Consider the following 27,140-nt stretch of genomic DNA (forward strand, 5'->3'; position numbering starts at 1 on the left):
GCTATCACTTTCATCTGGTAGACTCTTACTTTGGTATATTTACCAGTGCAGCAGCTTTGTAAAACAGGCTCATAATGCAGTATTTTTAAAAATAGGATTGACAATACATCTCTTGAATAGTTTTCAGGAGTTAACCTTTCTTTTTTCAGATCTCCAACAGAATGAGGTAAATAGCGGAATCCATTGTTGGGACCGATACTGTTTAATATATTCATTAAGGATCTGGAAGAACTTTTACTTGTAGGATTTCTATTTTCTCTTTGGAATACCTGGTTCCAGGGCTTCTCCCTCCTTGAAGGTGATAGTTGTAAATTTTGCTTTTTTATTTCTTCCTTTTTTTTCTGTTGTATACTTTCTTATGACATTGATAATGATAGTACTTGACACTGATTTTGGTACCAAAATGGCAGAGAAACGTGGACAAATGCAAAACGATAGACATAGGGACAACAATCCTAGCTATACTTATACAATGCTGGTTCTCATTATCTACCCCCTTTTTTTTTTTTTTTTTTTAATCATTTTAACACTTTTTATCACTTCCTGCCAGCTTATCTGTCACAGTGACAATCTTTGGCCAGGGTCATTGACTGCAGCTCCCTCAAAAACTTGGCATATGTGCAACCCTAGTTTGGCCACAATGTACTGTCATTAAACTGTGGTTGAATCTCCATTCTCCCATGCTGGGTATGGTGTATACCAGTGGTCTCAAACTCGCGGCCCGGGGGCCACATGCGGCCCGCCAGGTACTATTTTGAGGCCCTCCATATGTTTATCATAATCCCAAAAGTAAAATAAAACAGTTTCTTGATCATGTGTCTCTTTAGCTATAAATAACAATATTATTATTAAGACTTAGCCAAAAGGAAAAATTTATAAACTATAAAGAGTTTTACCTCATGAAAAATTATCATTTCTTTAATAAAACATTAACTATGTTTTTTGAGGCCCTCCAAGTACCTACGAATCCAAAATGTGGCCCTGCAAAGGGTTTGAGTTTGAGACCACTGGTGTATACCATGTTTCCCCGAAAATAAGACACTGTCATATTAATTTTGGGCCCAAAAAAGGCACTAGGTCTTATTTTCGGGGATCTTATTTTTTCCATGTACAATGATCATCTCTCCCTTCCTCTCCTCCACCCCAATTCTTCCTATTTCCTTTCTCTCCCCCACATGTGCAGCATCTTTCCTCCCCTCTCACCCATCTCCTTATGCAGTATCTTTCTATCCCTCCCTCCCATCCCTTGTGCAGCAGAACCCTTGCAGCTTCTATCCCTCCCTTCCTCCCATCCCCCCGTGTAGCATCTTTCTATCCCCCCCGTCGCCATGCACCCCCATTTCCCCTCCTCTCCCTCCCATCCGAACCGCGAGACAGAAATAAATACCTTCTAACAAACAGGCAGTGTCAGCAGCAATCTAGACAGGCTGCTTCGTGGCCTGGGCCATTCCTCTGCAGCAATCTAGACAGGCTGCTTTGTGGCCTGGGCCGTTCCTCTGCCTGTCTAAATTGCTGCCGACACTGCCAGTTTGTTATAAGGTATTTATTTCTGTCTCGCAGTTCAGATGGGAGGGAGAGATAGGTCGGCAGGGGGGGGAGGGGCAGCGCTTTTGCTGATGTTGGCGACTAGGGCTTATTTTCAGGGGGTAGGCTTATATTAAGACCTACCCCCAAAAATCATGCTAGGGCTTATTTTCGGGGTAGGTCTTATTTTTGGGGAAACACGGTACTACTCCTGCAGCATCCCAAGAAGCAGAAGCTGGGATCAGGAAGCAAACTCGACTCCTGAAAACACATATATGCTACATATATTTTAAAGAAAGAACAACTAACCTTTCTTCTATGGATTGTTTCAATTGTGCCATGAAATACAGATCCAGATTGTAAGATGTCAAGTTTGTGTGGGTAGGTGGTTCGAGTGTTGCATAAGGGAGCTGTACAAGGCCTCTGGCCTAGTTCCACCAGATGAACATTTTCCAGCAATGCAGATACAGAAAGGCTTGGATTCCCAAACTCCAGACGATTCTGCAGTTCTGTGATTTTATCTTGCTGGTCCTGCAGTCTATCATTCTGTTGGATCAAAATGCATTATATATATATATATATATTTATTTTTTTATCAGATTTAATACAGCAAATATTTATTATCACATACATAAAAACAATGTTCACATCTCTCATTCTGCCAAGTCCTAATGAGAGTCAATTCATTTTTTTTTCACCCTGCTGAGTCAGTGAGATCTCATCTCTTTTGTATTGCTAAATCAGTCTCTCAAACTGTGTGCCATGATACAGTGGTGTGCCCTGTTGAGATTCCGGGTGTGCCATGAGAGATTCCAGAATTTTACTTTATTTTTTAAAATTCCCTTCATAAGAACAGATGACATGTACATCGTGTACACAAGAATCTGTCAATGTTATAAGCTTCTGTGTGCGTAAAGATACAACTGCCCAGACAAGCATCACATCTTTGATGCGATTGGTCCTTGAAAACTTTTAGATATTTTATGCAGTAGTTATCCTAATTGAGCAACAACGCAATCAAGGCTTTGATACTGTTTAGATCTTCTTATCTTTCCGATCATGGATTTTCAGCTCTGACAGAAATTAAATTGGAAAAAAGAGAATGACTGCAGATGGTGGGTGATGAAATGCGTGCTTGCTTGTTGACTATCAAGCCGCATTTTGAGTAAATTTGCACTCAAGAACAAGCACATTCATTGCATTGATTAGCAATTCAATTCTATCTGCTTTAGTTTCATCGTTGTTACAACACATACATATAGTAGCTTAAAGAACTTTAAATAACTCTAAAATTTAATTTGTTGGTTTTGTAATTTTATAATTTCAATTGGAATATGCCATGAAAAACATTTGCTTCATTTACCCCCCTCTTTTCCAAAAGGTGCGCTAAGCTTTTTAGCGCGGCTAAACACACGCTAAATGCTAACGCAAGCATGTTATCCTATGGACATGTTAGTGGTTAGCGCATGCGTTGATTTAGCGTGTGCTAAATCCGTGCTAACCACTAACATGTCCATAGGATAACATGCTTGTGCTAAAATGCTTAGTGCGCCTTTGTAAAAGAGGGCCTTCGGGTGCAACGAAAAACATTTGCTCTGTTTAGTGTGCCAGAGCTAAATACATTTGAGTCACACTGTGCTAAATCAATAACAGTTTTGCCTTTATAACCTTTCTTTCTTCACTACTCTATGATCAACTCTTTTAACATCCACAAAACATACTCTTCTCTAGTTTTGGACCTCCTCCCTCCCTGGTCTGCTTTCTTTATCACTCACCTCAACTCTCACAAAAAATACCCTCCTCAATACTCTGCCTCCCCCCATCTCACTTCAGCATTTATAAGGAAGTCAAAAACATTCAAACTGTAAACAGTAAACTTACTTTTCCCCATAAATACATTCACAGCCTTGCTCCCTATAATCCTTCTTCTCATGTTCTCACCCAATCAGATAGTAAGAGGGGGGATCTACCCGGGTGCAGACACCCCTCCTCCTCTCCCCTGCTACTTCCCACTCCTCCCCCCGACACGCACGTGCGCCCCTTCCCTACCCTGTAACTTCCCCAGCACGAGCAGAATTACCGCTACCCTTGTCAGCTCTTCCTCTGACATCACTTCCAGGTCCTGCACCTAGGACGTGACATCAGAGGAAGAGCCGACACCAATGGGGATAGCGAACTGGTAATGCTGCTTGCACCAGAGAAGTTAAAAGAGGTAGGTGGTAGGGAAGGGGTGGGGTTGGTGGGTGCACGTGCGGGAGGAGAGACGCCTCTCACCCTCGCTAAGCCACTGTTCTCACCTAACCATTCTCTCAATCCTATCATTCCCACTTATACACCTCTCTGTTCCCAGTGTTAACAAGCCAACACATTAAGCCTTTTCACTCAGGTGTCCTGCCCTACGGAATAAGCTCCCTTCATATATCCAGAACATACTTTTATATTCTCTGCTTTAACTGGTCTAAAAGCATACAGTGTTTAACTAATACAATGTTCTTCTCTAGAAATCATAACAAAGAAAAATGGGGAGACCACAGTAAAAACAATCCTCCGATGAAAACAGCTTGTTTGCGGTGTTCTTTGCTCACATGTTTAAAGACAATAGACTGTTTTCAGTCCAATTCTTTATATGTGAGTTTGCAAACAATTGGACTCCTGAGAAAGGCGTGTTCACCGAAACACGGACCGTGTAGAGTCCGGTTGGAGTTTTACCACTGTATTTTTTATCATTGTATTTTTTTCATTGAATTTTCAAGTTTTTATATGTCAGTATATAATAAATTATCTCCAGAACATCTGTATCTACTCTAGAAATCTTTATGTTTATTAAAGATTTTCTATATTGCTCTAACAAATAGGTCAGAGAGTTTACAATAAAAAAAATTAAGAGAACAGAAAAGAATGTCAGTTTCTAACCTGGATAGATAAGTCCAATCATACAATTACAAAAGGAGAAAAACGTATTTTTAAATTAATAACATATGCAGTAATTCTAAATTCAAGGTTCAAGTTTCTCAATGCATGGTTCATATGTTAAGCCATTTTGCATTGTTATGCCTTTTATAAAACAATGGGAAACTGTGAACATCCCAGCCTGGACATCTCATTTCCAGAATACTAAATTTAATTAAAAAGGGGTGGAAGAGCAACCTAATGACTACAGCAGTGAACTGAGAACCGGGGAAGTCTGGTTTCAATCCCAAGCTGCTTTTTGTGACTTTGGCCAAGTCATTTAACTTTCCATTGTCTCAGGTACAAACTTGGATTGTAAGCTCACTAGGCCAGGACTTCCTAAACTTTTATTAAAAACTGACATCATCATAAAAGATTCATGTGACCCCAGATGATGATGAAAATAAAATAGTACACTTACACTCCTTTTTCTCTCATCCACTTCTTATTTATTAATTTTTCTATCCTCAATACCTCTATATGTCAAACTAACAGAAGGACTAGTAGCCAAACACCTCACCAACTATCTAGATGACCATAATATACTACACCCCACGCAATCTGGCTTCAGATCCAACTTCAGCACAGAGACCTTACTAGGCTCCCTCATTGACACAGCCAGACAACACCTCATCACAGGAAAAAAAAATGCTTCTCATACAACTAGACTTTACCGCAGCATTTGACCTGGTAGACCATAACATTCTACTGCAAATTTTGGATGCAATAGGCATCTCAGATAAAGTATACTCTTGGTTTGAAGACTTCCTAAAATCCAGAACATACAGAGTAAAATCAGATAAAGAAAAATCTGAACCTTGGTCCAACCCTTGCGGTGTACCACAAGGATCACCACTATCCCCTACTCTCTTCAACCTATACACTGCATCTCTCGGAACATACCTGGATAATCTAGGCATCACCACCTACAGTTATGCAGATGACATTACCGTTCTCATACCTTTTGATCAACCAAAGACCGCCATGACAAACAAACTACACCGAAACAGTAGCAACCTGGATGAAAGATCACAAACTAAAACTCAACACAGACAAAACTAAATTCATTCTCCTCGAAAACGACAAAGTCCCAACTATAACCAATATAGAAATTAACACAATCAACTATCCCATTCAAACTACCATAAAACTACTAGGAATGACTATAGACCGATGCTGCACCATGCAACTACAAATAAATAAAACAATACAGAAATCCTTCGCAGTGATGAGAAACCTAAGACAAGTCAGGAAATTCTTCGAAAAAACACAATTCCAGCTTATAGTACAATCCCTAATCCTAAATTCATTAGATTACTGCAACATCCTCTACCTCCCCTGCCCTGCTACAATGACTAAACAACTACAAACAATCCAAAATACAGCTCTGAGACTCATCTACTCATTGAGAAAACATGACCATATTACATATCAACTCACATTGGCTACCAATCCAAGAAAGAATACTATTTAAATTCTACTGTATGTTATTTAAAACCTTAAACGGAGACAGCCCAACCTACTTGAACAACCGCCACATCCAAACCACCTCAATCAGACATAGAAAAACACACACCCATTCACACACCCCTCGATCAAAGAAGTAAAACGGAAAAAACTATACGATGGCCTCCTGGCCACTCAAGCAGCTAAACTAGATAACCAAATCTCCAATCTACTGATAACGACACCAGACTACAAGACGTTCAGAAAAAAAATAAAAACTATACTCTTCAAGAAATTTCTGAAACAGCCATAACTTCAGAAAAGAAATAAAAACTACACTCTTCAAGAAATTCCTGATACAGCCCTAACTTCAAACTTACCGTCCTTCCTCCCCCACTCTTCCCACCATATAGAAACTACATAACCAATCTTTACCTCTCTAGAAAGGACAAATGTTCTTCCATTGTAACACAATGTTTTTCATCTCTTGTAATCCGCCTTGAACCGCAAGGTAATGGCGGAATAGAAATCTCTAATGTAATGTAATGTAATCCTGTTCTCCCCAACAAGCTCTGAAAGGGTTGCAGGTGAACATACATAGAAAACAGTCAAGGCACGTTACAATTGTCATACTTAGAAAACAATATATTTCAAGTTTCATATTTATTTGATATACTGCCTATAAATTTAATAAAAACATATCTGATAAAACAGGGGATTAAAAGATAACATTATTATGGGACATATAGACAATTTTCCAACGCTCGCTCTCATTCAGATAAATTCCACACACCACCACCTATATTGGAGGGTGGGGCTTTTCCCCTCATCGCATGATATATGGGGTTATCAATTCAGGATCAACCATAGATTCTTCCAGGGGCTGATCCATGTGGTATTCATGCTGATGCTGCAGACGTTGCTGGGTTTTCTTCCCACTGCGCTGGGGGATGGGGAGCTCCGAGTGATGGGCAGGCAGTGGTTCTGTGAAGAAGTATGGGTGCAACAAGGCCTCTGTGGACTGGATCCTCTGTTTGGATGGGTACACTAGGAAGCGCTTGAGCAGGTCCAGGACTGGAGGAGATGCATCTGGTACAATATGTTCTAGTGGTATGGGTGGGTTCTCCTTGAAGGAGATCTTGTTGTAATCAGGAAGTTCTGTGATTTCCGACCAGATCTTCTCATTGGGGGTGCCCAGGATCCGCAGAACACAGCACAGTTGTTCAATATCATTCTTCCCAGGGCGATCTATACAGAGGAGCTAATTCTAACATATATTTTTTTCTTCATTATTACTTATATAGTAATATATATTTCTTTCTTCATTATTATTCATATAGCAGGAAAACGCTTTTAATTATGGCAAACTATCACAGCGTATCAGAAACTTTGTGCATTAAAACATGTTATAGTCAATTAAAGATACCAACGTGTTTCTCAAAATGCCTACATGATACAGTCAGTGGGAAATTATATTTATGTTTATTTTGAAGGGGTCTATCATAATCACCAGTTTGTTTAAAAGAAGCAAAATGTTTGGAAAACTTTGTTCTCCAGTGTTTTCTGGACAACCTGTTTTACCTTTTGAAAGCCATTTCATGAACAAAAGAGAATCCCAATGAAAGCGATTCAACCACCAAAACATAAAACACAAATGAGAAAATTAAAACACAAAACAAAATTAATATCTTATTTATGCCCCTAATCTCTTTCACTTTGCTTATTCTGAACCAAACCACTCTCTCTCTCAGTTTTTTATGTTCAGTGTAATTCTACATTTTATCGTACCTTACAATACCACTCTGGTCAGAATGACTCATAAAAATGGACATGTATTTCTACTCCTACCAAAACACTAATGAGATGGGGCCTTATCTCATCCTCTAACAGAATCTCAAAGTAGATGTGACTTGAGTACCTGCAATTTGTACTGTTCCATTGCATCTTCCAGAGCTGCAAGGAAGTCCATGTTTTCATCTTCCAAACGCTGAACTTGAGTCTCTAGGTCTGTTATGTATTTTTCCTTGTCCATTTCACATGCTTGCTCCAAAACAGTGGGACCCTGGCATCCAAAGGGCAAGAGACTTGATTACTAGGACAGATAAAAGACATATTTCACATAAAGTCACACCCTTAGCATGTATGGTAGGGGCTAGCAATACTAATCTCAGAGAACTGAATATCAGGAATGAATTTAATTTTATCCCATCATAAATCCTACAAAAGCTTCTGTACATGGTGCTCAAAGCAGGTTCACATTTTGTAAGTAGTATTCAAAGGCCTTTATTCAGTAAATCAGTGTTTACACATAGAAAACATCCCTCTGAAAACTGTCTCTCTGCCCTACATTTACTTGGGTTCCTTCAAAAAAACCATTCTAAGACTAAGAATCATTCAAAATTCGGCAGTTCGTCTGATCTTTAGGCTGAAAAAATGGGAACACATAAGCCCCTACTATCAAAGACTCAATTGGCTGCCCCTAGAGGCGCGAATCCTGTTTAAGTTCGCTTGTCTATGTTATAAATCAATATTTGGTCTGGCCACCACCTACCTTGTTTCCCACTTCAATCTGGCAAGTTATCTTAGGCCCACATGAAGGCCACATCTGTTCACCTATCCGACAATAAAAGCCTCCCACTACAAAAGATTCTTAGACAGAACTCTTGCCTTCCAGGCAGGCAAATGGAACGATTGGCTTAGTAACATTTTCGCGCTCTCTTCTTCCTATTTCAGTTTTAGAAAACTATTAAAAATGAGTCTATTCAATCGATTTGTTAACTAAGAATCTACTCAGCACTGCTTATTCAATCCAGTAACCCTAAGAACTCTATAGCTTTCACATTCTTTATTATGTAAGATTGTATTGCTGACTTTGATTGTAACCTCTTCGCTGATTGTCCAGCGCCTCTTGCTGTAAACCGCCTCGAACTTATATGGCTTTGGCGGTATATAAGGATAAAAATTATTATTATTATTATATAATGTGCATACTTGTACTCACATGAAAAGGGGGGGGGGGGGGCAGGGAAAAGCACCAGTTAGGGGAGTCAAAATATGTGCAGAGATTTTGTTTTGCAATGTCCATGCATACTTTCACATTTTCATGCTCAAAGTTCAAAAGAAATTCTCTGAGGAGTTTCCCTTTGAAACTGAGTTTACAGGCCTAAAAGTAGGCTTCCAAGTCCCACAGGCAGTATGATCATCCTTTCCCAGTGTTGTTCAACGTACTAGGTCAAAGTTCTTAAGTAAAAGTACAGTGACAAACACATAAAACAATTTACTTATTACTCAAAAGTGTTATATAAGGCAATAACTTTTTTACTTTTACATAAGTACACATACCGCAAACCCCCCTCCCCCCTCTTGTATAAGTGGAATAGATTTATTTATTCAATTTATTCAATTTTTTAGCCCGTCCTCCCAAAGGAGTCCAGAATGGGTTACAAAGTACATCCATAATAATCCAGACAGAACAGAGATGACATAATTTACATAAATTACAATATAAACATGACAATAATTTACAATATAGACATGGCAATAAAACATATGTACTAAGTAGCATCTGATAAAATTAGGTGGCGTAGGTGTGTTGACTGAGTGGCATTTCTGGGTGAATGACTTTTAAGGCGCTGGGTTAGTAAAGAGGAAGGTTTTCACGGCCTGCCTGAAATTCCAGAGTCCATCTAGTGATCTGACAGATGGAAAAATTATGTTCTTACCTGTAATTTTCTTTCCCTTAGATGCAGCAGATGAATCCAGAGACCAATGGGATAGCTCACATCTACCAGCAGGCGGAGATAGAGAAACTAATTAACAGATGGTCCTATTGGCTGGCACTCCTCCTGTTTATCCAGTATAGCTCCTTGCCCAAGCATCCGTAACCATCAATAGGCATAGCATGTAAAAAACTTCTTTCCCATAAAAAATCTCAAAATGCAATAATACAGAAAACAACCTGCCATAATAACAAACTGCGAAAGTTGCAAAAGAAAAAAACGAGAGACAATATCCAGAAAGGGTGGGGCTCTGGATTCATCTGCTGCATCTAAGGGAAAGAAAATTAACAGGTAAGAACATAATTTTTCCTTCCCTAGCAACAGCAGCAGATGAATCCAGAGACCAATGGGATGTAGCAAAGCAATCCTCAATCTGGGTGGGAAGCAAACACCACCTCCGCAACAACCAAAGCACAAAACGCCCCTACCGCATGTGCCCCCACATCCAAGCAGAAATGCGGAGAGAAAGCACTCTCAGAAGACCAATTAGCCGCGAGATAAATCTCCTCCAAAGAAAAAACCTCTGGGCTGTGCCCAAGAAGTAGCCATCGCTCCAGCGGAATGGTCATGAAGTTCTTTCGCCAACCGCTTCCCTGCTAGCAAGCAAGCATAAAGAATGTCCTCCTGGACCCATTGAGCGATGGAGGCTTCGGACGCCGCCATATGTTTGAGGCGTCCCTTGAAGAATACAAAAAGGAGATATAAACAACTAAAAGTCGTTAGAAACCGAGCTCGCGGAGAATACTACATACGTATCAAAAAATGCAGTGAATAAAAGCACTGCTCCCAATTTCTCCTCCCAGGAAGAAGGAAGGAAAAGCGAGCATGACATAAAAGAAAGGATGATACCCCCCTAGAAAGAAATAGTGGTACCATCCGAACTGATACCCCATATTTCGGAAATCAGAATGTTGCAGGCCTCCCGTTAAACAAGGCCTGCAACATAGAAAACTGCAGAGCTGAAGCCATGGCCACAAGAAACCCCATGTTCAATGGCACAGCCCTTTAAAGTCCCAAAAGACAAGGATGAAATGAAGCCTTCGGTATACTGAGAAGAAGTACGTGAAGATTGTACTCCAAACTGGGCTTTCTAAGAGGCGCATGAATATACCGCACTCTGTTTAGGAACTGAACTACATGAAGCTGAGAAGTAAGCGAAGAGCAATATACCTAGCCCTTGTAATAAGCCAAGAATGGTACTAGAAGCTGAAGGGAATTGAACGCTAAGCCCTCGGCAATACACTTGTGCAAAAAAGAAACTCTGGAGTGGTTCAAACGTTAAGAAGCACCCAAGAAAGGAAAAACCTCCAAAAGGAAGCAGAAGCCACAGGAGAAGACGTCCATAGCACCTGGATAAGAGAAGAAACAACCTGCTTCGCATAACCCTTACACGTCACCAAGATTTTTCAAAAAACTAGGTCGTAATACTAAAGTAGTACAAATATCCATGTTGATCGGACCCTAGGCGAGCAAAGCCGGAGATACCAGGAAACTTCTTAGTTCGGCTGTCGAAAGACTCATCAAATCCGCATAGTAAGGATGGCGCCGCCAATCTAGAGATTCTACAAATACTGTGCCCGGAAAGCGAGCTCGAGATGGCAAATCCAAGCCATCATCAGCCAGCAGAAAACACTGAAAAAGAGAAGGCAGAGGCGAGAAAGGAGCCATGCAGCTACCCCCTCTAACTCCCAATCCCTGGGCCCGCCGAAGAAGCTAGGAAGCTTAGAATTGAGAAACGAGGCCATGAGGTCTAGGTCAAGGAGATCTCACGTCCATAAAAAGAACTAGAACGCCTGAGCCACAAATCTCAATATCCAGGATGCAGAAGATTACACTATTACTAACATGCACACTTTCCAGAGCGTACACAGCGCTGTACACTGTAACATACAAGAAATGGGCCATGCTCAGATTCCGTGGAGAGAAAGTCTATCCAAACTCTTATCCTGATCCATAAAAGGATCTGTCAACAGAAGACGAAGATGAGAGTCCACCCATTGAAGCAGACCAACTTCACCTGCCAACTGAGTACAACACCTACTGCCCAAGCTGTAGAGAAATACCCCCATCCTAATACTGACCAAAAGGACCCTCAGCGGCAATCCGGAAAAATGATCTGAAGCTCCAGAAAGGTAGCCTGACCCTGCTCAAGAGTAGAAGAATGAACAAGTACTGAGTCGCCTCTGAAGACCAGACTCCTGGAGCTGAGGATGGAAGCCACCGAGCCCCCCAACCCGACAGCCCGGGATGGTCGGTGATCATGAGCTAGTCCAGCAAAGACCGAGGCATGCCTTGAAAAGAGAAATCGCGCTGAGCCACCAAATCATACAGAGCGATGCAGGAGGAGCATACCAAATAATTGGAGCCCTGAGATACCGGGAACCACCGGAACAAAAGTGACTGCTGTAGCATAAGAAGGGGAAAGCAAGCCGAAGTTCCCAGTGGAGTCAGCAATATGGATCCCAGAAACTGTACAGAATCCCATACTCTTGGTCATTGTAAGCGAAGAAGAATACCAATCTGAGACCGAGACCCCACGCCCAAGTCTCCGGAAAGAAACACATGTCTCTCCTATATGAATAAAAACATTACCCCGATATACCTATAAATAGTACAGGAGAAAAGAGCGCTGTGCAAATTCGAAGATGCACATGTAAAGAACTGAGGAAAAGGTACCACCCTTTTCATGTCAGTCAAATGGCCCAACTGGAAGTCGTCCGAATCAAGCAGGCAGTCAAGAAAAAATTAGATGAATTGCCTGGTAGCGCTAAAACGGTACCACCGCCCACATCACCTAAAACGTTCGTGAAGCCTTGGGTAGGCGAAATGGCATGTGCCAAAACCGAAAGCGCTGCTCCAAGAGAGGCAGACAAACCAAGTGCCGATTCGGAGTCCATAGAGAAAATGTAAATATACTCCCAGGTTGTCTGCAGAAATGTGTAACCCCGAGAAACTAATTCAGCAGAATGGGATCCAGCCTGCCCAATGCCCCCGTCTCGGGCACCATGCAGTAAGTGGAACAACGTCCCTTAGTTCCCGAAGAACTACAAGAACTGTCCTGAGGACCAGTAACACTGAAAAGGGAAACACAAAACATAGAGACTCCAAGAACGAACTGCAAACCTGAGGAGGATGCAAAGATGCAAGCATCCTGAAAAATCTTCACAGCCCCCTGACCTGACATTATAGCATCTTCTCCCTCATGAGAAAGCCTGAAGAGTCATTGGAAGAAGTCAAGATCCCCTCAGAATGAAGTGCAGAAGGTCAGGGAATGGCAGGATGAGACTGTAGGATCTGCAAGAAGATTCTCCTAGGAAAAATCAAGTTTCACAATGTAAATAGGAATATACTGGAACCATGAAAACAGTACTAACCCCATGCAACATGAGCGAAATATGTATGTCCTTTAAAGTGAATACATACTAGACTCAATCAAGATGCTGCATCTACCGCCCCGTGGAAAACAACAGCATCCTTACAGGTATCAGACAAAGCTCACATCGCTAATGAGAGCTTCAGGGATGAGGCTAACAGCCACATAGCGCGTGATCCTTCGCGGGTTTGATAGAATAGGTAACTGGCTCCTGGTTAAAAGGAGCTGTACAGCCCTTCCTGTCTGGTCGGGGGGCCTGTCTAGCATGTGCCATGAGAAAATGGTGACAGGAGAAACCAGCGTGATAAGCATGGAAATCTGAAGTCCAGGCCCCCTCAGAAATAGAGAAAGAGAGTCCTGGCCACAGGAAGATGCGCAGTGTCATTATGCCCATAGAGACAGCCCGAACTTGGAAACTGTTTGTACTACCTTTAGGCATATATATCCTGTGCCACTACTAGACACATGCAGCTCCGCACAGAGGCCCAAATAAGGACAGTTACCAACAGACAAAGGCTCAATCTGCAGGGACCCCAAGAAAGACAATGAGATACCTGTGTGAAGTACAGGGCACTATCTTACTGCTGATCTCACCGTGCTGTGAGTTGCCGTATGTCGCCCCAGTCCGGAGACAAACCGAGACTGGGTGACCTAGCACAGGTCAGAGTCTCTCTGGTAAACCCCTTGAGTGCTAACCCCAGAGTCCGATTAAACAAGCAGCTTCCTTCAAGGGAGTACAGCAGGAACACAGACATAGACATATAAATCTGCCCAAGCTTGTCCCAAAGCTGGTGAAACACATACAACTTGTCTGAACTGGAAAGGAGAGAAGCCCCGGCATACCCTGACCAAAGTCAGCTGGAAACAAACTACCGGAACGCTGCAGCTCTCCTGCCATTGCCGGAGACCCAAGCGCACGCCTGATTCTCGCTGACACGTGGTTGCTGCATCAACGCTCCTAGAAACATAGTCGGATTCGAGCCCCGCAAAATTTACCCTGCTGCGGCTTGCATAGAAAGAAAATCAGACTCGGGGAATAACCAGAAGAACGGCCCACAGCGCCGGAAAAAACATGTCCCATCTCATGCGTGCTGCTATAAACCGGCACCTGCACAATCAGCTGCACATGGCCGTGACAAACACCGATGAAAGAGAGCCTCAGAATAAACAGGACTACTGCTGCACTGAAACCCAACAATGAGAACAAGTACGAGCATGAAATCGCATCGCTACTGCCGCGCTGTAACCAACAAGGAAACCAAGCGCGTGCATGCAAAGGACGGGAAGTCCCGGCTCCCTCCGCGGATTTCTAGTCATAAAACTTAGCCTCAATAAAATATCCATACCTTAAATGTACGATGACCGAACCCACAGTACTAAGACTCCCAAACAGAACCTGAAGTTCAAACAACCGTAAAAGCCAGACATACTCACAAGCTTGTTGTTAGGGCCGGTTGAAGCCAGTTTGCAGCAAAAGCATGGCAGAATGTAGCAACTGTGGTCTCTTTTTTATTTTTATTTTTTACAGAGAAGGGAAAGAAGAAAAAAATTGAGACCCAGTCAGACCCTCTAGCAATGGAGGGAGGGTGAGGCTGGGATCTGGGGGGGGCCCAGGTGTAACCCCTAAAGCCGGCACCGTTCAGCCGGACACCCCTGTCTCACTGAAGAGAAAATCTCAACAGGAGAAATAGCATTGCCAGCTCACTGAAGAGAAACCTCAACAGGAGAAACAGAATGGCAGTCTCACTGAAGAGAAACCTCAACAGGAGAAACAGAATGGCAGTCTCACTGAAGAGAAACCTCAATAGGAGAAAATAAAGTTCTAGTCACAGCCAGAATTCAGGAGCTAGTTGAATAGCGACCTTTTCCTGCTGGGAGATAGAGAATACTGGATAAACAGGAGGAGTGCCAGCCAATAGGGCCACCTGTTAATCAGTTTCTCTATCTCCGCCTGCTGGTAGATGTGAGCTATCCCATTAGTCTCTGGATTCATCTGCTGCTGTTGCTAGGGAAGGAGGGATTGTGTGCCAAAGTTTGGGTATGAAATGTGAGTAGGAGCGTTTGCGGGCTGTTTCAGTTTTGAGGGAGCGGCCAGGAGGTATGGTCAGTCGTTTTTCTCCTTGGGACCTCAGTGGTCACTTTGGGAAGTAGATTTGTAGTTTAGTTTTCATGTAGTACGGAATTGTTTCATGGAAGATTTTGAAAGCGAGGACCAGGGCCTTGAAGGTGCATTTTTGAATGGGCAGTCAGTGCATGGAAGCTAATGCAGGGGTAACATGGTGCGGATACCTAGGTTTTTCAGAAGGCGGATTGCAGCGTTTTACACCATTTGGAGGCAGGAGAGAGTTTTCATAGGCAGGTCCACTAGTAGAGTGTTACAATAGTCTACGTGGGATAGTACAAAAGTGTAGAGTAGTTGAGCAAATTCGGGTTCTAAGAAGTATGCACGTATGGTTTTTAGCTGGTGGAGGTAGTAGAAGGAGGATGATACTAGTTTGGATACATGATCTGTCACTGATAAGTTAGAGTCAAGAGTTACTCCTAGGCTGTGGACGTTGTCTCCAGGTGTAAGGGTGTCTGTGGCCCAGGAAAGGATGGAAGGGAGGTATACGCATAGATCTTTGTGGATCCAGAGAAGCTCTGTCTTGGATTTATTTAACTGTAACTTGTTCCCGATCATCAAGGTCTTTATTTCAGTTAAACAAGATTGGAGGTTGTAGATTTGTGTGTCTCGGTGATGGCCTAGGGGAAGATAGAGTTGTAGGTTGTCAGCGAAGGAGTGGATTCTGATTTGGTGTTTTCCCGCTATGTCCAGTACTGGTTTGACATAGAGGTTGAAGAGGAGAGGTGATAGTAAGGCTCCCTGAGGCACTCTATAGTGGAGTGGTTTGGGTTCAGATAAGGATTTTCCTAGTAGGACTCTCTGCGATCTGTCGGTCAGGAATGAAGAGAACCATTGAAGTGCGTTGTCACGGATTCCAATGGACTTTAGCCTGGACAACAGGAGAGAGTGGTCGATGGTGAGGTCTAATAGTACCAGCAGTGCGTCATTTCCATTGTCTAGGATTTTCCAGCAGTAATCTAGGATGTCCAAAAGCAGTTTCTATGCTGTGGTGTTTCCTGAAGCCCGATTGGAAGTTGGAGATGGTGGTGTTTGTCTCCATGAAGTCTTGCAATTGCGTGAGTACTGTCTTTTCCAATATTTTTGAGATGAATGAGAGGTTTGAGACAGGTCTGAAGCTGCTTGGGTTGTCTGGGTCCATGGTTGTTTTTTTCAGGAGGGGTTTTACTATGGCAGATTTCCAGCTCCATGGAACTACACCTGTCGTAAGGGACTCATTTATTAGGAGTAGGATAGATTCCAGGAATACCTCGTTTGTGTTCAGGAGTGTAGTGAAGGGACATGGGTCCAGGATCGAGGTTTCAGGGCGTACAGAGTTGATAATGGTTTTGAGGTCGTTGTGGGAGATCGGTTTGAAACTGTTCAAGGTTTCCATCTTGAGTGGATTGTCATCTTGGGTGGTCTCTGGGATGTATGGTAGTGCTTTGGTCTCTGAGTCCAGATTTGCGCGTATCTTTGATATTTTGTCATGGAAGAAGGTGGAGAGGGATTTGCAGTCTAGGTTCGTTTGCTGGGAATGTACTGGACCATGGGATGAGGAGAATAGGTTTTTCATTATTGAGAAGATGGCCTTCGATCTGCTTGGGATCTTGGATAGCAGAGCAGTAAAATATGCTTTGTTTGCTTCATGTGTGGCTAGTTTGTAGTTTTGCAGCAAGTTTTTCCACCTGGGAGGATTTGTCCTCGTCCCTGAGAGTTTTGCGCAAAGTATTTTCTGCTTTTCTGACTCTCCTTTTTTTTACTCTCAGGTCTTCTGTAAACCAGGGTGAAGAGAATGGTCGTGAGTTAGGTCTGGCCACCTTGATTTTTGCTAGGTTCTCAAAGAGTGTTTTAATGCCTGAATGCCAGGTCAGTGCCTTCTCTTCTAGGGAGTCTGTGCTTAGTTGTGGTTTGGAGATGCCGTGGGAAAATGTAGTTGGGTTTACTGACTTTGGGTCGAACGTAATTGTTTCCTGGGAATTTGTTCGGTCTGCTGCTTCTTTAACTCTGGTGTGCAGGCCGAATGTGATTATATGGTAATCGGTCCAGGGGTCCACGATGTTTGTCGGCGAGGATGTTTTCTGGTCAATTTGTGGGCTGCCTGGGAGAAAGATTAGTGTTCCCCGAGGAATGAGTTGGAGAGGTGACTTGTTGAGTGAGTCCCAGATCTGACAGTGTTTTGATGAAATCTCGTGGGGCGCCTGTGACTTCTGGGTAGTCTGCGAAGTTGAGGTCTCCTAGAACTATGATTTGTTTATGGTTTACGGACAGGTTGCTTATAATGGTTAGCAGTTCGTCGAGCGCAGACCTAGGAGAGGAGGGTGCTCTGTAGACTAGTATGATCGTGATTTTTATGTTGTGGCCTATTAAGAAAACGAGGCATTCTAGGTCTGGTAGTGTTATGGAGTGTATTTGGCATGGGTTTAACTTGGATTTGACGATCGCTGTCACCCCTCCCCCTCTCTTGTTGGGATGGGAGCATGCCAGTGCTTGGTAGCCTTGAGGGCATAACGCACCCAAAGTGGCTGCATCGTTGTCTTTGAGCCATGTTTCTATCACTAGTAGGAGGTCCCAGTTGTACTCTGTGATGGCGTCTGTGAGAACGAGGTCTTTGACATTTACAGATCTGGCATTCACTAGGGCTGCTGCGATGTTGTGTGCAATGGGAGTGTATGTGTCAAGTTTTGATGTTTATGAGGTTGTGGGTATTTATTGTCTTAGGCTTTGCGCGGTAGCAGCTTCTTAGGTCTCCATATCGGCCCTGGCCAGAGATGGTGGGCATGTGGTATGCCATCACGGGGAGTATGAGTGTGATGGCTAGAAGGGAGCACGATGTATAAGCTTGATTGTGAGTGACACAGTCGAGTCTGAGCATGGTTTGGGCCCACAAAGCAACGCAGATGGCCTTTGGGGGAGATTCACTTGCTTGGCTGCCCTTTATAGGGCTGAAGGGGAAAGCACTGTGAGCTCTGGGGAAGAAGCGGAGAGAAGGAGCCGGGAGATGGATGTCAGAGAGATGGAGTCTCAGTACAGTGAAGGGGATGACTGGCTTCCTTCCCCTCAATGTGTTGAAGAAGAAGGTGACTGCATGCTGCAACAGGAGCCCCTAAGGGCTGAAGAGGAATGTACTTTGAGCTCTGGGGAGAAGGGGTGGGGCTTCCCACCAAAGAGGATCAAGCAGAGAGATGGAGTCTCTGCCTGGGATGATGGTAAGGTGACACAAAGAATTTATTTTGTTGGGACCAGAGCCAAGATCAGGATTGTCTTGTCAGACAGGTAAACAGCACGAGACTTATAACTCCTTCTGTTAAGGAATTCCTGACATTTGCAGGTGTGATAAGGTGTCACAGATGATATGAAAACTGAATTTGTGAATAAATTAAATCAAAATGCCTATATATTAAAATTTGGGAACTCAGATGAGAAAAAGTCTGAGACAGTATACTTACAGATTGGAAAATCTAAATTGTTGCATCGGCATTCTAGCTTCGCTAAGGAAGGTCAGAGGATGACCTGTAACTTTTTAAGACAGGTAAATTTATGTACTACTGTCCAAATGCAGTCATGGAATTTAAAGATAAGGTTTTCAGAAGAAACAGGGAAAATTGTCTTTGTATATAGATTCACACACAATCATGTGATTTCAAATATATTTATTGAGTTTTCAGAACAAAAACAAAGTTACATAACGAACACAATGAATGCTGAACAAGTGAGCAAAGAGGTTCAACAGAACCATCCAGACATGAGGACAGTGCAAAATACAGAGTGCATTTAATATGATATATATGATGCGTGCACTACAAAAAGAAACACAGGGAAAACCTGGAGGCTCAGAAGAACCCACTGTATAACCTGGAGAGGAAAGAGGCAGAGTAAGGGAGAGATGAGATAAGAGGGGGAAGGAGAAGGTGATCAATCAGAAGATGGAGGAGAGAGACTGATGATGGAAGAGAGAAGAAGAGAGAATGATAAGTGAATGAAGGAAGGGTACGGGACGGACATCCCATGCCAAACTAGGAATAATAAGAGGAGAAGAAAAAGAGGAAAAATGTGTGGATACAATCGAAATTAAGATATGCTATAGGAAAGACAACAGTTAAGGAGAGTAATGTTGAATAGGTTCCCATATCTTGGCGACGCGCTACAATCGGTTCGAGAATTCGGCAGCTTTCAACTCATAGGAATGAATCATGAGAACAGTATTCCACCAGAAAACAACATTGAGCAAATCAGCAGATTTCCAGTTGTGAAGAATCATTTGAATTGTTAAAGCAATCAAAATGTTGAGAAGAGATTGTTGACTGGTGGAAAGCGGATCTGACACAGCTAAGGCTCTATAAAGCAAGACTTCAAATGAGAACCCTGAGGAGATAGGGAGAATACATTGAATAATGCGCCATATTTGTGTCCAGAAGTCCTGGAGAATGGGACATGCGTATATCATATGATGGAGGTCCCCTAAATCTGAAGCACAATGCCAACACCTATTGGAATCTCTGAGACCAGCCAAGTACATCTTGTTAGGCATCCAAAAGACTTTATACGCTAGGAAGTAGAGCGACTGAGAGAGACTGGCGGACGCTGTTGGGCAAATTATTTTACTGAAATATAAATCCCAATCCTGGTCGGATCCCAGCCAAGTGGAGTAAGACAACCAGATATCCGTAGATCTCTTGGATCTAGGGTATAAATGTGACCGAAGTTCTTTATAGAAAAGAGACGTGGTGTGACCGAGTTCTAAAGCTAATTTTGAGAGTGTCATGAGAGGAGAGGTTTGAGTATAGGAAAAAATAGAAGGTGAAATTTTAAGTAGGCAGTGTAAGAGTTGAATCCAATGAAAGCATTCTGTTGTGGGTAAGTCGAACCTGTCCATGAGCTGAGCAAAAGAAAGGAGCTTACCATTATCTACGACCTGGTTTAAGGTCCATATCCCTTTGTCTGTCCATGATTTCCAGTGAATAGGACAATTATCAATACAAAAGGAGGGATTATACCAGAGCGGGGAAACGGTCGTTTTGCGTCTATCGGATCCAGAAATTAAATCAAAATGCTGTATCGCTTGGATAGTGGCGTGTATGGTAGTGGATTTACAAGGCAATGAAGAGGTAGAAAGGAAAGATAAGTTAGATAGAGGGATCGGGCGGACAAGATGTTGCTCAACTCGAAACCAAGCAGCCAAGTCATCAGAGAGACTATAATCCAGTGTCCAATATGAGCTATATCGTAGAAACGAGGCAATATGATAGAGAAAAAAAATCCGGAAAGCCCATGCCCCCATTTTCTTTAGAGGATTTAAGAATTTTCAGGGAAATACGAGGTGTTTTCTTACACCAGAGATAAGCTGAAAGCTTTGCTTCGATACATTTATAAAACTCTCTGGGGGCTAGTCTAGGGAGCATGGAGAGGTAATAATTGACAATCGGCGCAATAGTCATCTTGATAGCCTCAAGACGTCCCCACCATAATAAAGAAAGAGGGGACCAACTCTTCACCAATGCGTCAATCTTGGATGTTAAAGCAGCTAAATTAAGCGACATCATGGTATCAGTATCATGGTGAAAAAGAATACCAAGATATTTTAAAGAAGAACTGGCCCAGCGAAATGAGATAGGACCACAATCAGCCAGTGAAGTAGAGTCATTGAGAGGCATAACCTCAGATTTATCCCAATTTATACGATAGCCGGAACAGCTTGAAAAATCAGATACAATTTGGAGAAGAATAGGAATGGAAGACGCCGGTTTTGAAAGAAACACCAGTAGATCATCAGCATAGGCTAGAGTTTTAATTTGTAAAGAGCCTGTAGGGATGCCGATTATATGCGGATGTTGACGGATTGCCAAGAGCAATGGTTCAAGAGCTAGGTTAAATAGGAGGGGAGACAGAGGACAACCCTGTCGGGTGCCTCTACAGAGAGAAATGGGGGTAGATAGAGAGTCGTTGATCCGTAATCTAGAACAAGGTCTATTGTATAATATTTTGATCCATTGTATGAAGTCCGAGCCACAACCAAACCATTGGAGAGCTGCAAATAAATGATTCCATTCCACCATGTCAAAGGCCTTCTCGGCGTCCAAGGAAATAGCTATCATTGGTTCAGTTGTGGAATGCGCAATATCTAGAACAGAATGGAAAGTACGTGCATTATCACCTATGAAACGGGCTTTCATAAAACCTACTTGGTTGGGATGAATAAGGTTGCCCAAGACCTTATCCAATCGAGAGGCTAGGACTTTAGCCAGGATCTTGCAGTCAGTATTGAGTAAAGAAATAGGCCGATAGTTAGCTACCCGTGTTTCATCCCTCCCTGCTTTGGGCAAAACAATAATGTGCGCTTCCGCAAAACCGCCTTGATCATCAGGATTGGAAAAAAGATAGTCGAAAAGATGTTTCAGCCAAGGAATGATATCAGTAGAGAAGGTTTTATAGAATTCCATCGGAAGTCCGTCGAGCCCTGGAGATTTGTGTGAGGAGAGAGATTTTATAGCCTCAAGAATCTCTGCCTCTTCAATAGGAGCACCAAGACATGAAGCCTGTGGGCAATCCAAAGAGGGATGGGAAATATCCTGAAAGAAGACAGAGCTAGAGGTGGAAGAGGATTTGGTGGTTGAAGAATACAAGGCACTATAAAAAGTAGCGAAGAGCTGAGATATGGAATTGTCATCTGTAACAGAGATACCATCATCTCTCATTAATGCAGCAACTCTAGATCTTTGTTTGTGATTAGCCAGGAAACGAGCCATTGAACGACCAGCTTTGTTGGCAGACATATAGGTACCAGTTTTGGAGATTAAGAAGTCCTGTTGAGCTCTAGATCGGGATAGTATATTATATTCAACCTTTTTCTGAACTAAATCAGGGGACATTTGAGTGAGATTATTCGCGATCTGCTGGCGTTCCAAAGAAGAGATATCCTTCTCCAACGAGTCCAAAGAAGAGCGATCCGACTTACGCTTCCAGGCGGAGAAGTAGATAACCTCACCTCTGAGAGTCGCTTTAAAAGCTTCCCATATGTTGGTATAAGAGTCAATGGAAGAAGCATTATGAATGAAAAAGTCCGCAATGAAGCTTCGGATTTTGTCTTGGAAGGCAGAGTCCAGGAGAACTGATGTATTAAGCCGCCAAATACGATTTGGACGAGTGTGTTGTAATTCCACGTGTAACCCAATGGGCGCATGGTCCGAAAGAATAATAGGATGAATGGTAGCCGCGCGAGTCTTAGGAAGAAGAGATTTGGACATAAGAAAGAAATCAAGCCTAGAATAGGAGCGATGAGGGGCAGAGTAGAACGTGAAGGATCTTTCGCCCGGATGTAGTAATCTCCATGGATCGCAAAGGCCAAGGTCTTGAATAATACCATGAAGTTCAGAACGCATTTTGGAAGGACGGAATTGTGAGTGAGAGTGCCTATCTAGATTCGTATCCAAAGGGAGATTGAAGTCTCCACCAAGTATTAAAGGATAATCAGCTAAATCTAACAGTACGTTTCTCAAGGCATCCATGAAAGATGGCAAGTCAATATTTGGAGCATAAATGTTGACAATAGAGAAGGGTAAGTCACCAATCTGAATAGAGATTGCAGTCCATCTACCTTCAGAATCCGACACTTGATGTAAGACGCGAGCTTGTAATGAAGTCTTCACAAGAATGGACACTCCTCTTTTTTTATGGAAAGCAGGGGAGAATACATGGGTAGAAAATCCGGAAATACGAAGCTTGGAACAGTCTATGGGATTCAGATGAGTCTCCTGTAGCAAGAGAATGTCATAATCTTTAGCTTTAAGATAGTCTATAATTTTCTTACATTTGAGAGGTTGGTTAATACCGTTGACGTTCCATGATACTAGTTTAAGAGAAGACATGTAGGTAGAAGAAAAAGCTGAAATCAAAGGGGATAAGACAGGGAACGTCCGTCCCGCACGTTGGTAAAATAGACATGAAGAAGAGGGAAAAATCACGTATATGAAAAGAGATATGAAGTCCTCTCCAGGAGAGAAAAAAGAGGAGAGAGAGCACCAGTTTGATGAACAAGTGGAGCGGAGGTCACCAAACCACCCAGACTGAAAATCATATGTTCTCTTTGGATACCAACCATGGTAAATAGCAAAAAGATATATCGCCCAAATCTGGGAACAATATAGTGTGTAAAGTGAACATATGTGGGCCAGGGTCAGTAAATACAAAATATAACTTGAGTAATTTACAAAAAGCAATACACAAAACATAAGAAAAAAATGTATGTGGTGCTATAAATAGAATAAATAGGAAAAGCAACGAAAAAAAGAGAAAAAACCATTTTGCTCAAATACCAACAATGGTAAATGTCATCTATATATCTTATTAAGAGTGGTAAAAGGAATATCAGGTAGGGGTTGTATATTAAACCAGAGGAGCATACTATAGTATAGCTTGATCAACCTGATAAACAAGGCAATGAAACTAAGGAAGTATATCAATGTAATATAACAAAAGAGAAGATTAACTGTAACAAGTGCAACTACACTGAGTCCAGGAGCAGGTACAATACAAGGCCGTTAAAAGATAACATATAGGATATCCAAGAGGCATATCAAAAATCAAGAGGATATCTGGGTGAGATATGTTCCTGGATTTATAATCAGCTACCCAAGGCTTACTTGAATCACTAAAAATAGAGATGGGACAGAAAAATGTTAGGACATCATCAAAAGGAGTGTATCGATAAAACCAAACAACAACATAGGAAAGAGCAAAGTGCAATATGTGTGATAGAAATAGAGAGAGAAGGCATGATTGGAGGTAGTACAGTACACGTGGTATGAGCTCCGTATAAGGTAGAATATAATAAAATAAAATAATGTTGTTAAGATGATAACAAAAATATATATATACACCAGTATGAAAACTTAAGTTCATCTATCAATTGATAAATTGGAGCTGTACATAGGTAGGACAAATATCATGAAAGTAAGATTAAAAATAATTCAGAATTAAGCAGGAGGAATATCACACAGACTAATTCAAATAAGGAAAGGTCATTATGAATTCATCCACAATTAATATGTAAACTGGCACTAAGATAAGAGTTCATCCAATAGTTAATAAAATAGAGCAGTATATAAATCAAGATAAGTAAAAAAAAGTTGCTGGGAGTTCATCTATTAGGAGAGTGGAAGAAGAAACAAAATTGATATATGGACTAGCAAGAAAGCGAAAAATCATTCATCAGTACAGAAAGTAGAGCTGTATAAAGGAGAGATAATTGTCATGAAGGCAAGCTAAAAATGGTTTAAAAATCATCAGGGGGATATCACAATTTATGATAGGTAATAAAAATCAACCAGTAAAAAGTATAAAACAATTTGGCAAAAATTCATAGACTGAAAGAAGAAGAAAAAGTTATAAGGAGTACATCAGCAGGGGAGGTAACAGAGAAAACAAGAATACTATATATACATGAATTCATCCACCAGTTAATAAAGCAGAACTGTACACAAGGGAGACATTTATCATAAAGGCAAATACAAAAGTAGTTTAAAATTCATCAGGAGGATATCACAGTTCATGGCGAGTAATAAAAATCAACCAATAAGAAATAGAAAACCATTTGCTAATAACTCATAGATAGAAAAGAAGAAGAGAGAATTATAAGGAGTTCATTAGCAGAGGAGATAAAAGGGAAAACATGAAAAATATATAAATATGAATTCATCCAACAGTTAATAAGGCAGAACTGTACACAAGGGAAATATTTATCATAAAGGCAAATTCAATAATAGTTTAAAATTCATCAGGGGGATATCACACTTTTTGGCGAGTAATAAAAATCAACCAGTAAGAAATATAAAATCATTTGATAATAATTTATAGATTGAAATGGAGAAGCAAAAGTTATAAGGAGTTCATCAGTAGAGGAGATAAAAGAGAAAACATGGATAATATATAAATATGAATTCATCCAGCAGATGATAAAGCAGAACTTTACACAAGAGAGATGTTTATCATTAAGGCAAGTTCAAAAATGGTTTATAATTCATCAGAAGGTTATCATAGGAAAAGATAGGTAATAAAAATATGTCAGAGAAAGCATTCGTAAAAGTAACATGAAGAATAATTCGCAGTTCATCAGGGATGTGATACAGACAAAAATAGTGAACAGAAAGGGAGAGAAATAGAATTATAAATTAATACAATAGTCCGTGAGTGAATAGGAGCAAGATAAGATACTAAAAATTCATTGCAGCCAATTCATAGCATCCATAGGACAGATACTAGGCAAGGAAGGAATAAGGAAACATTGAGCAAAATTATACTGTAGATTACGAGGCACCGTAGAAATAGGAGGAACGTAAAAGCACAAATAGAAAGCTGCGGAAAAAAGCAAGGGTAACCATGATGTTAATCAAAGAAGTGAAGGAAGCATAAGGTGCATAAAAAATTGAACAGTAATTCAGCGTGTTAAAGGGATAGAAGGTGAAAGAAAAAAAAATGACATACAGTGTGTTAGTGTAGTTCTATGTGAGAGAGAGCACGTGTAAAAATGGCGAGGAAAGTAGATGAACAAACCGGTATAGACACAATAAAGCTGTAGCTGTATAGAGAAAACAAGGACAGTAATAATAGAACAGGAGGGGATTGAAGCTTCAGATAAAGAAAATACATACAGAATTGTAGGGGATGGAAGAGAGGAAAGAAAAAAAAAACGTAGGGAACTGAAGGAGAAGATCACAAAATGGCGGGAGGTGAACGAGTGAAGAAGAAAAAAAGAAGTTAGAGTAAAGCGGAGTCACATAGATTAATAAAAGAGAAGCAGTAAAGGGAAAAAAAAAAAAATAATTAGGAGTACGAACAACGAATATGGGGCGTACATCAGCGAGTCAGAACATAACAAAATAAAAAGTCCAGGAGGTTACAGGCAGCGTGGTGGAGAGTCCGATGCAAGAAACCTGGATTCATACGACGGAAAAAAAAACCAGAAAAATTATACAGTCAAGTCAAGTGAAATAGAAGGAGCCTCTGGTAGGGTAATCAGAAAGCCGGGATGGATCGAAGGCAGGATAAGAGGAGGCAAGACGTCCCACAAAGTAGAAGACAGTTAGGCGACAAGACCGTTGCAGGGAGCCGGGTAGCACATGGTAGTAGATCACTTGTGGAGTACAGCGCGAAGATCAGTGTAGAGAGCTGTAGGCAGGCCAGTCAGATATCGATTATCCCATTTTCGTCTATTGGATCCACGCACGCAGGACCTCCGGATCGCTGTAGTTATCCGTCTTGTTTCGATAGGTCACCCTGAACCTAGCGGGATAAAAGAGTCCGTACTGCGCGCCAAGGTCCTTTAGGTCCTGTCGCATGGAGAGGAAGGATTTTCTTTTTGCTGCAGTGGCTGGAGCCAGGTCGGGCACAATAATAATTTTCCGTCCTTGATGTAACATGGACGCCTTTCCCTTCGCAGCATTTAAGATTTGTAGGGCGTGCTGGAATCTGAGCACTTTAACTACCAGCGGGCGTGGGCGCTTGTTTCCAGGCAGCAGGGCAGAAGGGGACCGATGAGCACGCTCGAGTTCTAGGATCGGAGAGAAATCGATGTCCAGGAACTTCGGGAGCCATGAAGTCAGGAAGGCAAGTGTGTCATTTCCCTTGGCCCCTTCAGGCATTCCAAGGATCCTTAAATTGGATCTACGGCTGCGATTTGCCATATCTTCGAGGTCAGTGGTTAGTTTAGAAATGGCCGCCGAGTGAGCGCTTATATTCGGGAGATCTTTTTCCACTGCAGTGACACGATCAGAAAGTGAGTCAAAACTCTGTTGGGATGCAGCCATCTGTGTGTGAATTAACTCTAATTCCCCTCGCATGTCTTGTGATATCTCCATATGCGATTTCATTAGAGATTTAATGTTTTGCAGTTCTATGAGGATCGGGTCCATCTCCTCCACGAGGTCTGTAGCAGAGCCATGCTTCTCAGGAGAGGGGGGAGCTGACTTGAGAC

The 27,140-nt window shown here is 41.9% G+C and overlaps 1 protein-coding gene across 3 annotated transcripts in view; it reads right to left on the reverse strand.

The window, feature by feature from the left end:
- Positions 1 to 27,140, reverse strand: part of KIF7 (kinesin family member 7) — a 119,010-nt gene that overhangs the window by 68,849 nt on the left and 23,021 nt on the right. For all 3 annotated transcript variants that reach the window (XM_033942837.1, XM_033942836.1, XM_033942839.1), the window contains exons 5-6: positions 7,838 to 7,981; positions 1,834 to 2,070 (exon numbers count right to left, since the gene is read on the reverse strand). In XM_033942837.1, the coding sequence (XP_033798728.1) occupies positions 1,834 to 2,070; positions 7,838 to 7,981 (381 nt within the window). The remainder of the gene's footprint in view (positions 1 to 1,833; positions 2,071 to 7,837; positions 7,982 to 27,140) is intronic.

The sequence above is a fragment of the Geotrypetes seraphini genome, chromosome 4 (genome assembly GCF_902459505.1).
Source record: "Geotrypetes seraphini chromosome 4, aGeoSer1.1, whole genome shotgun sequence".
NCBI classification, from domain to species: Eukaryota; Metazoa; Chordata; class Amphibia; order Gymnophiona; family Dermophiidae; genus Geotrypetes; species Geotrypetes seraphini.